Source organism: Ornithorhynchus anatinus, chromosome 6 (assembly GCF_004115215.2).
Source record: "Ornithorhynchus anatinus isolate Pmale09 chromosome 6, mOrnAna1.pri.v4, whole genome shotgun sequence".
In the NCBI taxonomy this organism is placed as follows: Eukaryota; Metazoa; Chordata; class Mammalia; order Monotremata; family Ornithorhynchidae; genus Ornithorhynchus; species Ornithorhynchus anatinus.
The window spans coordinates 15054483-15069416 of NC_041733.1; the positions used below are offsets into that span (position 1 = coordinate 15054483).

At 49.2% G+C, this 14934-nt stretch overlaps 1 protein-coding gene and 1 non-coding gene across 2 annotated transcripts; one reads left to right on the forward strand and one right to left on the reverse strand.

Moving 5' to 3' along the window:
• Window positions 1-5597: 5597 nt before the first annotated feature.
• LOC114813109 lies at window positions 5598-5735 on the reverse strand. The gene has a single exon (XR_003760720.1). It is a non-coding gene; the product is annotated as a small nucleolar RNA SNORA7 (small nucleolar RNA).
• Window positions 5736-9083: 3348 nt separating this feature from the next.
• LOC100084618 (BTB/POZ domain-containing protein KCTD12-like) lies at window positions 9084-14646 on the forward strand. Its single transcript, XM_007671585.4, has 3 exons — window positions 9084-9213; window positions 9604-9766; window positions 12311-14646. The coding sequence occupies exon 3, from the start codon at window positions 12327-12329 to the stop codon at window positions 13209-13211; it is 885 nt and encodes a 294-aa protein (XP_007669775.1). The 5' UTR covers window positions 9084-9213; window positions 9604-9766; window positions 12311-12326; the 3' UTR covers window positions 13212-14646.
• Window positions 14647-14934: the final 288 nt, after the last annotated feature.

Below are 14934 nucleotides of genomic sequence, written 5' to 3' on the forward strand. Positions count from 1 at the left end.
CATTCATTCACTGTCATATTTATGGAGCGCTTACTGTGTGCAGAGCCCTTGTGTTAAGCGCTTGGGAGAGTCCCATATAACAATAAAAAGACACATTCCCTGCGCGCCACGAGCTCATTTTCTACAAAAACTCCTCACTCTAGGCTTCGAGGCTGTCCATCACCTCGCCCCTTCCTACCTCTCCTCCCTTCTCTCTTTCCACCGCCCACCCCGCACGCTCCGCTCCTCCGCCGCCCACCTCCTCGCCGTCCCTCGGTCTCGCCCGTCCCGCCGTCGACCCCCGGGCCGCGTCCTCCCGCGGTCCCGGAACGCCCTCCCTCCTCACCTCCGACAATCTGATTCTCTTCCCCTCTTCAAATCCCTACTTAAAGCTCACTTCCTCCAAGAGGCCTTCCCACACTGAGCTCCCCCCTTTTCCCTCTGCTCCCTCTAGCCCCCCTTCACCTCTCCGCAGCTAAACCCTCTTCTCCCCCCTTTCCCTCTGCTCCTCCCCCTCTCCCGTCCCACCCCCTCGGCACCGTACTGGTCCGCTCGACTGTATATATCTTCATCACCCTATTTATTTTGTTTAATGAGATGTACATCACCCTGATTCTACTTAGTCGCCATTGTTTTTACGAGACGTTCTTCCCCTCGACTCTATTTATCGCCATCGTTCTCGTCTGCCCGTCTCCCCCGATTAGACCGTAAGCCCGTCAAAGGGCAGGGACCGTCTCCATCTGTTGCCGACTTGTACATTCCAAGCGCTTAGTACAGTGCTCTGCACATAGTAAGCGCTCAATAAATACTATTGAATGAATGAATGAATAAGAATGCTTAAGGGCCCCAAAGAGGCAAGTGAACCTTCCCATTGCCTAGCTTTCTCCCAAGGAGTAGATGAGGCACTAAGATAAATGCATCCCGTGACGGAGAGACTTCTGGTGAGCAGACCCAGGGGTCAAGGCGTCCAATATGTGACTCAGGATGGAGTCAGAGAAAGAGGAAGTCCCAAGAAACAAGAGGCTAGAAGGAAGAAGAGAACAGAGAAAAGATTGAAGCTTGGCTCAGCTTGGGGTGAGATGCGTCTAGCTTTATAGGAAGGACAAGAGAAGCAGCGTGGTTCAGTGGAAAGAGCCCGGGCTTGGGAGTCAGAGGTCATGAGCTCGAATCCCAGCTCTGCCACTTGTCAGCTGTGTGACTGTGGGCAAGTCACTTAGCTTCTCTGTGCCTCAGTTACCTCATCTGTCAAAAGGGGATTCACTGTGAGCCTCACGTGGGACAACCTGATGACCCTGTATCTACCCCAGCGCTTAGAACAGTGCTCTGTACACAGTAAGCGCTTAACAAATACCAAAATTAAATTAAATTAAGATTAAGCTTTCATCTTATGTATGGAAGGTCTCTAGATGCCAAAGCAGGTTGATATCCACTCACTTGGGAAACAGCATGGCCTAGGGGAAAGAGCGTGGACCTGGGAGTCAGAAATCCTGGGTTCTAATCCTGGCTCCACCACCTGCCTGCTGTGTGACTTTGGGCAAGTCACTTAACTTCTCTGGGCCTCAGTTTCCTCAGCTGAAAAATGGGAATTCAATATCCGTTCTCTGTCCCACTAGGACTGTGGGCCCCCTGTGGGACAGGGACTGTGTCCAACCTGATTATCATTAGTACTCCAGGGCTTAGGACAGTGCTTGACACAGAGTTAAGCACCGAACAGATTCCATAACCTTCATCATCACTTGTTGGATAGGTGCCTCACAGGTCAGTTAAGGGATTTGTGACTTTAAAAACAATTCTACTAATCTTGAAACAAATAGCTTCAGAATAGAATTTTAGCTGTGCCTACATGGGCGATGAAGAGATGGCAGTGGAAGCAGTTGTCAAGCCAACAATCAAATCAACCCCCCAAAATATTGTATTATTGGAGAAAGAATTTGAGGGGGCTGGGAGGAAATACAGCTTCTCCAGAATGTTATTTTTATACCACAAATAACCCAATAATGACTTATCCTACCTTATCTCTTTATGTCCTTTGCCAGCACACATGTAAGCTTAGTGGAGAGGACAGTTGTTTAACTGGAAAAAGAAATGAAAAAAAATGAAATCCATGTTTCACAACAGCAGTCTTCCCTAAACGGCACCAGTCCAATGCAACCTCAAACTAGGAGTTGGGGAAATTAAAACTGTCTTCTCTTCTTAGGGCTCTTTAGATTTATCCATTCTTATTCACTAGGCAGAAACATCATTCTGGGAAATAAAAATAAAGCCTTGAGCTTCGGTGGTCACATTATTGTTATTTTTATTGATTAATTTATTTCTGACACACTAATTAGAGGCATTTGTCTGCACTGCATCTTAGGTTATTGCCTCCACTGGGAAAGATTTCAGGGTGTCAGTGGGAGAGCTATGGAGAAGTCTTGATGAATCCCCAGAGATGAAACCAGATGCCACAGATATCGCTGAAATAAATACATGTGCAAATTGTCAGAGCCTTCCTGCCTGGACTGAGCTGCAACGGATGCAAATATTGGAGCCCAGAAACATCAACCGACCTGAATGTGCAAGTTGGACCTGAGAAAGAAGCTACTCCAGGAGGACCAGCTGAAACGTCGCACTTGGTTACGTGCATTCTCTCTGGATAAGCCCAGTCTTCTGAGGAGAATAATAATAATAATAATAATAATGATGATGATGGTATTTGTTAAGCGCTTACTATGTGTCAAACACCGTTCTAAGTGCTGGGGTAGGTACAAGGTAGTCAGGTTGTCCCAGGAGGGGCTCACAGTCTTAATCCCCATTTTACAGATGAGTAACTGAGGCACAGAGAAGTTAAGTGACTTGCCCAAGGTCACACAGCAGACATGGCGAAGCCAGGATTAGAACCCACTCTGACTCCTAAACCCAAGCTCTTGCCACCAGGCCAGTGCTTTTGGCCCTTATGAAACACCTGGATTCTAATCCCGGCTCTACAACCTGTCTGCTGTGTGACCTTGGGCAAGTCACTTAACTTCTCTGTGCTTCAGTTACCTCATCCGTAAAATGGGGATTAAGACTGTGAGCCCTATGTGAGACATGGACTGTGCCCAACCTGATTAGCTCATATCGACCCCGAGCCTTAGTATGGTCCCTGGCACCTAGTAAACACTTAAATACTATTAAAAAAATGAGAGCACTGCAGAATGGAAATACCCTCTTGCCCGGGAAGAACTCTTTTCAAATTACAGGCCCGGAAATTAAACCCAATGATGGTCTTGAATTTAACTCCCGTCTTCCAGGAATCTCAAGACCATTTAGACGCTCTCAGCCTCAACTTGTCCTTTCACTACCTATTTATCCTGCTGAGCAGCGGTGGGAAACCCCATGTGTAGGGGGAGGATGTTGCTTGCAGCTAAGGGTCGAGATGGCTTGTATCTGCAGGAGAGGCGGTTCCCGACACGCCCTTGGGGATTCTGCCCAAACCCCATAATTTCTGGCTCTGAGACTTTGCAAACAGATGGGATGCGGGATGCTTTCCCTTTGCTTGCTTTCCTCAGCGGTCAGTTTGAAGGAAAGAAATTTCCTGCCAAAACCAACACCCTTGGCAGGACACAAGTAGCTAAAATGAAGAAGCGGTATGGACTAGTGGAAAGAACCCAGGCCTGGGATTTGGGAGACTTGGGTTCTCATCCCAGCGCCATTGCTGGCCGTGTATAACCTCATGAAAGATGTTTCATTCATTTAATTGCATTTGAGCGCTTACTGTGTGCAAGGCGCTGTACTAAGCGATTAGCATCGTAACTTCTCTGTACCTCAGGTCCCTCAGGAGTATAATGGGGATCAAATTCCCGTTTTCCCTCCGTCAGACTGTGAGCCCCATTTGGGACAGGGACTGTGCTTGATCTGAATACCTTCTATCTACCCCTGCACTTGGGACAAAGCAGTTAATTATTATCATTTGGGTCCTTGATTTGGATATGGCACAGTCAGATCCCAGAGAGGAACCCGGTGCACATTCTGAATTCCTATACAATGTTTGTGATTCCTGCTGAGAGAGGAAAAAAAAACCCTAAAACTCTGACAAGAATGAAAAAATGAATCCAAGGAATGTGTTTATTGTTATATTGTTAAATAATAAGAATGTTGGTATTTGTTAAGCGCTTACTACGTGCAGAGCACTGTTCTAAGCGCGGGGGTAGATACAGGGGAATCGGGTTGTCCCACTTGAGGCTCACAGTTAATCCCCATTTTACAGATGAGGGAACTGAGGCCCAGAGAAGTGAAGTGACTTGCCCACAGTTACAGAACTGACAAGTGGCAGAGCCGGCATTCGAACCCATGACCTCTGACTCCCAAGCCCAGGCTTCTTCCACCGAGCCACGCTGCTTCTCTTGTTCTTGTTCTCTCCCAAGAGCTCAGTGCAGCGCTCTGCACACAGTAAGCACTCAATAAATACAACTGAATGAATGAATGAATGAATCCCCCAAGATGACTACAGGATAAACTCAGCAAAGCCAGGTGGTCCTATGATTAAATAATGATGGTATTTAAGTGTACATTCCAAGCGTTTAGTACAGTGCTCTGCACATAGTAAGCGCTCAATAAATTCTATTGAATGAATGAATGAAGTGCTTACTATGTGCCAAGCACTGTTCTAAGCACTGGGGTAGATACAGGTAATCAGGTTGTCTCATGGGGGGACTCCCAGTCTTAATCCCCATTTTATTGATGAGGTAACTGAGGCTCAGAGAAGTTGAGCAACTTGCCCAAAGTCACACAGCTGACAAGTGGCGGAGATGGGATTAGAACCTCTGTCTCCCAAGCCCGTGCTCTTTCCACAAAGCCAGGCTGCTTCCCATTTTCCATTTTCTAGTATGTAACCAAGAAGCAAATTCCATTTCAGAGCAACATCTCCGGCCAGGTGAGGCCCCTCCCTCCACAAGACCTTCATGTCTTCTGAAAGATTTTGACTGGGAGGGGGAAGCGTTCATTTACTTTTCAGGATGGCTTAGTTGTAGGAACAGCAGAGAGAGTGTCAGAGCCTCGTCACTTGGTAGAGGTTAGCTTGATTTTGAGAAAAGCACCTAACCTATCTGTCTTCCTGCTTTGACCGGAGGGCAGTGATATGGTTTTATTTTGGATCCGGCACGATCCAGCTGTGAAGAATCATTCTCGAGCCTCAGCATATACCAGTTGGATTCTCTCTCCTAGATATGTCAGGTTGAGAAACTGAGGATGGAACAAGCCAGGGGATCCTTCAGACACCACCCGCACAGGAATAAATCATGGTCAGACAGATAATAGGGGTCTCCTTTACCAGACAAACTAAGGGGTGTTTTCCCTTTACCATTTGAATATAATAATAATAGCGTTGTTTGTTAAATGGTTACTCTGTGCCAAGCACTGTACTAAGCACTGGGGTCCCGTCTTATGCCGTCATATCGTCTCCTATCCGGAGCGACGTTATGGACACCTCTCTCCCAGAATGCTCCGCCTCCATCTGCGATCGTTCTGGTAGTGGATCCAGAGAGTTTTCTCGGCAAAAACACAGAAGTTGTTTACCACTGCCTCCTTCCAACGGTCAACTGGAGTCTTCACCCTCGACTCTCTCCCCCGCCGCCGCTGCCCAGCACGGGGGAGTTCTGACGCGTAGCAGATTGCCTTCCACTCACTAGCCACTGCCCAAGCTAGGAATGGAATGGGTATGCCTCTGCTTGACTCTCCCTCCTGTAGTCAAGACTGGTAGAGTACTGGGAACCCTCCACGTGCGACCCTGAGAGGGGGAAGCACTGGGGTGGGTACGAGAGATTGAGATTGGACACAGTCCCTCTTCCACGTGGAACTCCCGGATAAGGGAAAGGGAGCTCCATTTTACTGCTGAGGAAACTAAAGCGGAGAGAAGTTGCGACTCTTCCGAGGTCATACGAGAGGCGGATGGCGGAGCGGGGGATTAGAACCAAGGTCCTCTGACTCCTCTGTGCTCTTTCCACTAGGCTATACAGCTTCTCAAAGTCCAAACAACACTGTGGAATAATTCCGACTACCGCTAATCCTAGCCACGGGATCCCTTTCCAACAAGACCTTAATATTGACTGACAACAGCCCTGTGGACTTCTTGCCCTCTCTATCAATCAGTCAATTATATTTAGTGAGTGCTTACCGTGTGTGGAGCATTGTACCAAGAGCTTGGGAGAGCACAATATAACAGACACATCCCCTGCCACTAGCTGAATATGCTCTTGTCCTTCCTCTACATGGCCCGGGGGAAAAAAAAAAATTACGAGATTTCTAATCCAATTATGCCACGGGAAACTCAAGACACATACTCTAGGACCCCAAGAGCTATGATTCCTCCTAAATTATAAGCTTCTTGAGGGCAGAGATCGTGCCTCTTAATTTAATTGTACTCCCCTAAACACTTAGTATAGAGCTCTGCACGTATTAGACTGTGACTTCATTGTGGTTAAGGAACACGTACCAACTCTGTTATATTGAACTCTCCACAGTGTTTAGTGTGGCTCGGTGGAAAGAGCACGGGCTTGGGAGTCAGAAGTCACGAGTTCTAATCCCGGCCCCGCCGCTTGTCGGCTGGGTGACTTTGGGCAAGTCACTTCACTTCTCCGGGCCTCACTTACCTCGTCTGTAAAATGGGGATGAAGACTGTGAGCCCCACGTGATTACCTTGTATCACCCCAGCGCGTAGAACAGGGCTTGGCACATAGTAAGCGCTTAACAAATGCCATGATTATTATTATTAGAGTGTTCTGCACACTGTAACTGCTCAATAAATGACTGACTGATAGATAAGGGACCCAAATACTGTGAATTGCCAACAAGTCAAATACAGATTTGGGCCAAATGTGCTATTCCTTCCATTGACAAATTGTCCCTACCTACTCTAATGTATTTATAGACAGTCAGGCTGGGGTTCCCCTTTCAGGGTCACACCTGGAGAGTTTCCAGTCCTCTACCAGTCTCAGTCACAGGAGGGAGAGTCAAACAGAGGCCTATCCATCCCATTCCTAGCTACAAGTCAAAATTTACCTGGGCCAGGCAGCAGTGGCACAGAAGAGAGTCGAGGGAGGAGACTCAAGTTGACCGTGTGGAAGGAGGCCAAGGTAAACCACTTCTGGATTTTTACCGAGAAAACTCTACGGATCCACTACCGGAACGATTGCAGATGGAGGTGGGGCGTTCTGGGAGAGATGTGACCATGACGTCGCTACAGGTCGGAGACGACTCGACGGCAGAAGAAAGGACAAAGTCAGCAAATCACCGGTATTTATCGTTTACTGTGGACTCGACGGCAGAAGACAGGACAAAGTCAATAAATCACTGGTATTTATTGAGTGTTTACCGTGTGCAGAGCACTATACTAAGCTCTTGGGAGAATACAATACAAAAAAGTTGGTAGACACCGTCCCTGTCCACAAGAAGCTTATAGTCCAGGAAAATCCTCTGGGTGGTGAGAGGTTTACTCCTGTGGTTTCGGGGGGCTTGCACTTAACACAGTGGATCTGCGCCCCCAGAAATATTTCCGAGAAAGCTCTCCTTTTGGGGTACAGATGGAAGAGTTTTATTTTTCCAGATACCTCCAATCCTGCCCTCCGTGTGTTTATAATCCAGTACAGGCTTGACGGAAAAGCAAAGAAAAATGGCGTTACATATCTGAGGTTAGGTACCAAAATATACCTATGGATATGCTAAGGGATGGGGGTCTCTAAGAAAGTGTGCAACCTTTATTCCCATCATCCTTCCGTGCTTTGCCTTCCACTCACGCACGTAATGCGGAACAGGCAAAGTTCAGAGGGAAGTGAAGGCAAATACATAGATAATTAAGAAAAAAATAGAGCCATCCGAGGAAAAGGAAGGTTTCGTTTTGAGATGAGAATCCTGCAGATGGGCTGCCCGTCTGGACTCTTCCTCCTCTGTTCCTTTTCTCAGGCTGTTCCTCTGGCTTGGAACTCCCTAGCCCCCATATACTATCAATAATTATGGTACTTGTTAAGCGCTCACTGAGTGCCAAGCACTTTATCAGACACACCATAGCTCTCCCCAAATTCGAATCCCTCCTCCTTCCCCATAATTATCCCAGGACCCTGAGTCATACCATCCCTTCAACCAACTCTAGCATTTATGAATTTATTTACATCCTCCTCAACGTCGTGTGCGTACGACCACTCGACTGTATTTAGACAGTGTTGTAAATAGTTTACATTTGAAACTATTAGGAGGTAAACCCCTTGTGGGAGAAGACCGTGACTAACTTCCCCCTGCGTATTCTCTCCCAGCGCTTAGTATACTGTCCCGCGCCCAATAAGTGTTTAACAGATATCTCCTACTCTTTGTAATGCTGCACTTCAAGTATTTAGTACACCACAGTGAGTGAAGCTCTCACTAGATGTTACTATTACTATTGCTATTTTCTAGAGCTGATGCTGCAGAAGGACACTTATTTTAGCTGTGGGAGCTGAACCAACTCTCCTCCGGCTTGAACGTGAATTTTTTCGAAAGAGATCCTTCAAGAAGTTGGGAGCTGTAGGAGGGAGTTATCCCGCTCCATTGTCAAAGGGGCCTTAGACCGAATACGAGGATAAAGAGAAGCGGCGTGGCTCAGTGGAAAGAGCCCGGGCTTGGGAGTCAGAAGTCATGGGTTCGAATCCCGCCTCCGCCTCCTGTCAGCTGTGTGACTGTGGGCAAGTCACCGGACTTCTCTGTGCCTCGGTTCCCTCATCTGTAAAATGGGGATTGACCGTGAGCCTCACGTGGGACAATCCGATGACCCTGTACCTACCCCGGCGCTTAGAACAGTGCTCTGCACGTAGTGAGCGCTTAACAAATACCAAGCGTATTAGAAAGGACAAAAAAATCCTACCGAGCCTTTCATAGATGCCCTGCTTGGATCTACTAATCCTGCAGTTTCCCTTTTCCAATTGTTTATCCGTCCTCGGGGAACCAAGGGGAGAGAAAAAGAGCAGAGGGAACCAAGAAAAGAACGGGGTGGGGGGGTGGGGGGGAAATAACAATTTCTTCTTCCCCTTCCAAGGGCTTGCAATTTGCATCTGGGAGGTTGGCAGGGGCGAGTCAAGTGTGTCGTAAAAGAGGAGGAGGGTCCGGAGCTTCCCGGCAATAAAAAGGTAAATCCAGTGCAATAACCCAAGCGGCGGAGAGGGAGAGCAACAGAGAGGGAGGGAGGAGAGCGGACAGAAGCTGAGAAAGCAGTCCGGAGCTGCCTCCGTGTCCTGGAGTAAAAGATTCAAGGTAAACTGATCCATTAACCTCTTTGCCTTTCCCCTCCAGGACATCGATTCTCTAAGGCTGAGCTGCAGCCTTCCAGCAGAAAGGGGCTTTTGGATGGATCTCTGATGTCCTTCTGGGTGCGCCCGGGCTGGGAGCCGCGGCTATTTGGGAAAAGCAGGCGTGCCCCTCGAAGACGATCCCCCCCCACTCTCCTGCCCCTTGGGTGGATGGATTATTATTTTTTTTTTTGTATTTGCATTCCCCCTCCCTCCCCCCCCCCATTGCTTCCCAGCGGGGCAAAGACTGGGAATCGGAGGTCCCTCTTTGGATGCGGAATTGCCAAGAGTGAAGAAGGGGGGGGCTTCGAATCGCATCATTCCCGCTTCTAACCTCCTTCGCTTCCACTTTCAGCCGGGTGGCCCCACTCCCCGGGGACTGCAGCCTTTTGAGAGAGAGCAAGAGGGCGAGGTGGCCATCGGGCTGGATGCCGGGGGGTTTCTGATGCCCTTCCGTGTGCCCCGCGGCCGGTCCTGACTCCCTGGCTCGTCTGAGAGGCCCATGCGGAGAGAGAACGGTGAGTGAGCCGAGCTCGGATGCTTAGCACCCCTCCTCGTTCGTCAAATACTGGGAAATTTGGGAAAATACTACTTGCCGAACAGTTTGGAAACTGGACCTCGATGGGGTGTGCTTTTGGGGGGGGGGGGGGCCCATCCAGGGCCTTGCGAGAGAGCTGTGGTTGGCGGAGGTGATGACTTCTGGATCCACGCCTGGGGGGGGGAGGGGGAGAAACTCCTTCATTTATTCAATCGGCCTTACTGGGTGCCTGCTGTGTGCAGAGCACTGTACTGAGCGCTTGGAAAGTACGGTTCAGCAACAGAGAGAGACGAGCACTACCCCCAACGGGCTCACGGCCTAGAAGCGGGGAGACGGGGATCAACACAAGTCAACGGGCATCGGGAAGCCTCAGGATAAATAAATAGCACTATAGTAATAATGACGGTGACATCTGTTAAGCGCTTACTACGCGCCAAGCACTGTTCTAAGCGCGGGGGAAGATACAGGGTCGTCAGGTTGTCCCACTTGGGGCTCACGGTCTTCTTCCCCATTTTACGGATGAGGGAGCTGAGGCACAGAGAAGTCAAGTGACTTGGAGGCGGGATTAGAACCCACGACCCCCTGATTCCCAAGCCCGGGCTCTTTCCACTATGCCACGCTGCTTCTCAATTATAGATATATGCACGTCATTAATAGAAATATAGTATCAATATTAATATACATAGAATTATAAATATGTGCAACTGCTGGGTTAGAGCAAAGGGAGCGAGAGCAGAGGAAAAGGGGTCTGGACCCCCCCATGCTTCTCCCAGGCAGCTGTTCCATTTCCATCTGATGGCTCATCACCCCCATTTAAGCTCTGCTTTGAAGAGCCTTCCATGGTTAGGGGATGTGTCTGTTACAGTCTACTCTCCCCAGCGCTTAGTACAGTGCTCTGCGCACAGTCGACACGATCGACCGACTGCTTGGGAGAGGCTGTGCTCCTGTGAGACCTATGTAGAGGGAAAATATTCCTTATTCCAGAAATAACCAATGCTCCATGACCGGCGGGCAGGGAATGTGTCTGCTTGTGGTTGTATTGTACTCTCCCAAGCACTTAGTACCAGCCCGCTGTGGGTAGGGATTGTCTCTCTTTACTGCTGAATTGTACTTTCCAAGCGCTTAATACAGTGCTCTGCACACAGTAAGCACTCAGTAAATATGACTGACTGAATGAATGCTCTACACAAGGGAAGTGCTCAATACATACAGTGGATAGAGTGAATGAAGTGCGTTTTTATAAGACCCGACTGAAGAGCTAATTAACCCTCCTCAAGCTCGTTGCAGGGAGGGAATGTGGCTGTTATACTGTTATAGCGTACTCTCCCGAGTGCTCAGTAAGTGCTCTGCACACGGTGAGCACTCAATAGATACGACTGACCGACCGGCTGACTCTTCCTACCTCCCGGAGAATGGGGTCGGCAAAGATGAGGAGGAGAGGTGATGCAGAATTTTTTTAAAAAGATAATAATAATGGTATTTATTAAGTGCTTAATGCATACCAAGCATTATAAGCCCGGTATGATTTCTTTCAAGTTATCAAAAGTCTCTTTGTTTGGGAAATGTTTTTCTCCGTTTAGAGATGACAGATGAGGTTCTCTTCTTGGATGGATCGTTCTCATTATCAGCTTTGTTTCTATCTGTAAGCTTCGCCAGACTCAGTAACAGCATGAAAATGATATCGGGGAGGGCTTTTTCTTTATGTTTTTTGCAGATCTTTTTCCAAAGAAATATGTTCTCTTTAGGAGTCGGAGAGTCATCTGAAAGTCCAATCCCGGTCTTTCTCTCTCTGGCTTAACCTTTTTGAACTAAAGGCTCAGAACCCAGATAATCACTGTGTGCCTACAGCCAGAGGCAAAATAAAACCCAGATCTCTTTCCTCAGCAGTGTGGGATCTGGCCGGGGTAACAGAGCTCTTCTGTTTCTGACGGGGAAGTGAGAAAAAGTGACCCCACACGCAGTTGTTCCGGCACCCAGAAACACCAAACATTCTTTCCTTGGGAATGGGAGGGGGGGGGGCGGGGTGGGGGTGAGAGAAAAAAGTCTTTTCCTACTAAAAAGGAGCAAACATCCTGGCTAGAAATGTGATTATTTTCCCAGGGATAAATGGTATTTTCATAGACAACTCACAGATCCAAAATGGTCACTGAGAAAAATTGCAACCAACCAGTGGTGTTGAGGGCTTACTGTGTACAGAGGCGTGGTTATACATGTCCATGCATGAAATTTTATGTTCTGTGCTTATAGGGCTATACAGGATATACACGTGTGCGTGTGTGTGTGTGTGTGTTTATATAAATTATACATAGATCAAGGCATGCACATATATATGTATGAATTATGCAGAGATTAAAATTTGGGTAGGTGGATATGGCTAGAAGCCCAGAAGAGCTATTCAGATACACAGCTCGCTCTCTCTCCCTCTCTGTCTCTCTCTGTCACCGGCTATTTTGGTTGGCTATTTGGCTTTTGTCGACGCAGTCCCCGGCCAGTACAGTCACTGGAGTTCTCCTTGCTTTTGCAGTCGAGGGGAGCTCAGCATGGCCCTGGCGGATAACGCAAGCTGTGCCAAGTCGAACGAGGACTTCGGCGCCTTCCCCGAGATCATCGAACTCAACGTGGGGGGCCAGGTGTACATCACCCGCCACCCAACCCTGGTCAGCATCCCCGGCTCGCTGCTCTGGGAAATGTTCAGCCAAAAGAACTCTCGCGCCCTGGCCCGGGACGGCAAAGGGAGATTCTTCGTGGACAGGGATGGTTTCCTGTTCCGCTACGTCCTGGACTACATGAGGGACCAACAGCTGGTGCTCCCCGACCACTTCCCCGAGAGGAGCCGGCTGCAGAGGGAGGCCGAATACTTCAAGCTGCCGGAGCTAGCCGAGCTGCTGGCCCCCAGGGTCGCCAAGCAGAACTCCATCGGAGACGACCCGTGCCAAAGCGACTCGGAGGAGCTGTCCCCCAACGCGGACGCCGCCCGTAGCCTCTCCGCCTCCAGCCCTGCCCAGGCCGGCGGTCCGGGGGGCTCCCCGGCCATCCTGGGGGGCGGCGGCGGCAGCTCTGACCTCCGGCGGGCCGGCTTCATCACCATCGGCTACCGGGGCTCCTACACCCTGGGCCGGGACAGCCAAACCGACGCCAAGTTCCGGCGCGTGGCCCGGATTATGGTGTGCGGCAAGACTTCGCTGGCCAAAGAAGTGTTCGGGGACACCCTCAACGAGAGCAGGGACCCCGACCGGCCCCCCGAGCGCTACACGTCCCGTTACTACCTCAAATTCACCTTCCTGGAGCAAGCCTTTGACAAACTGGCCGATGCCGGCTTCCACATGGTGGCGTGCAACTCTACCGGCACCTGCGCGTTCGCCCACGACCAGACGGACGACAAGATCTGGACCTCTTACACCGAATATGTTTTCTACCGTGAGTGATGCTTTAAAAAAAAAAAAACACCCACCAAAAAAAAAAAAAAAAAAAGCAACCAAAAAAATACCAGACTCTCCCTTCCCATCCTGTTCCCACGCCAGCGGTTTTCTTTAGAAATAGACTTCGATCCCTTTGGACCTTGGTTTCCCTCTCCCGTCTTTCACGACGCACCCTCTTCCCATTCCCCGATCCCCCCGTCTCTCCTGCCTCCAACTGAATCCTCACTGGCACTTTCCCGCATAATGTCAAACCTCGATCCAGCTTCCAGCTAAAGCCAACAGTATCTCCTGACCCCTCCTTGGACGGTGGACCCGGACGCTCGATCCGGGGAAAGCTCACGTACGCGTTTGCGTATGTATGTTTCGACGTTAGGGCATCCTTGTCGACATTTGTGGTTGGATAAAGCTGCCTAGCTTAACAGGCGGGGAAATGCCAAACTGAGGCTTGCATCCTGGTTCCCCTCTGAATCTGGGGCTCCCTCACGTACTCTGTCATTTGAATACACGTAGGGAGTGAAAGGAGATCCTCATTCTGACCTTGAGAGGCTCATTATTTGGAACAGGGTTACGAAGAGGTCTGGGTTCTCCCAAGAGGACCTCAGTTCAGAAAACTGAAATGTATAGTCATTTAGAAGGTGGGAGGGAAAGGGTCAGAAACACGGGAATGGTTATTGCCAGCAGCTTAGTGTGTAGACTGCTAGAGCCGGATGAGTTAGGAAAAGGGGAGAGGGTTCACGGTTTTAAAGGGCTGCCTTGAAATGCCTACTTTCTGTGGATAGGCAAAAGGGACACATAACACAGAACCCAAACACAAGAGGGTGAGGGGGGGAGGCGTGGGGGGTGGGGGCGGGAGCCGGTTCTTTCTTGGTAAGTACTTTTTAGTCCGAATTTAACCTTTCCAATAGTTTGATGTTCATGTCAGCTTCACCTTTGCCTTTTCCTGCATGAGGAAATGTGGGGGAAAAACAACCAGACTAATCATGTTTCACATAGATGGGATTAATAATTGGAGCCAGTGACCTTCTGATCACCTCCCCCCCGCCCCCCCCCCGCCCAGCGATGCCTTTATTTAGTTACTAAGAGGAAATGTGTTAGAAACCCCACAGAACCAACCGGGGATGGCCTCTCGTTGGTCTCTTTCTAACTGCGGTGGGCAAGGAGCTGTGCGCTTGGAGGCCTGAGGCGGGCATCTGCTTGCTTCGCCTGGGTTCGTGGAATAAAGGAAAAAAGAAAACGAGAAAAACAGACTTTCCCTGTGCTGCCTTTGCGCCCATCTGGTGATCCAGAAGATGCCCCCTTCAAAGCCGAGGCGCCCAGAGGTCACTTGGGCTGTGAGAAACAGATAAGGAACAGACAAGCAATGGGTCATGTTCAGGTGGTGTCTGAGTTTCTTTCAACAGGAAAGTCTCCTCTTTCATTAAAGAAGAGATTCTTCTCTGTCCACTCTTCCCTTTTGTTTCTTGCCCTCAGCCTCGTGCTTGTTTTCTTACGACCCTTCTCTTCTCCACTTTCTTCTCCCCCATACTGCCCTCACTTGTCCCCGTTCTGCTGGTGGGAGGGTATCCACGTGGTGTAAATTGCAAAGAAACACAAGGTACCTATTTTATGACTTGTAAACATGACAGAGATTCAGCCTCACTGTGACTTCAGGAATTAGAGAAATAGAGGTACCGTATTTCTCTCTAGTCTCCCCTATCCATGTTTTCTATTCCCCTTCCTTGGGGAAAAA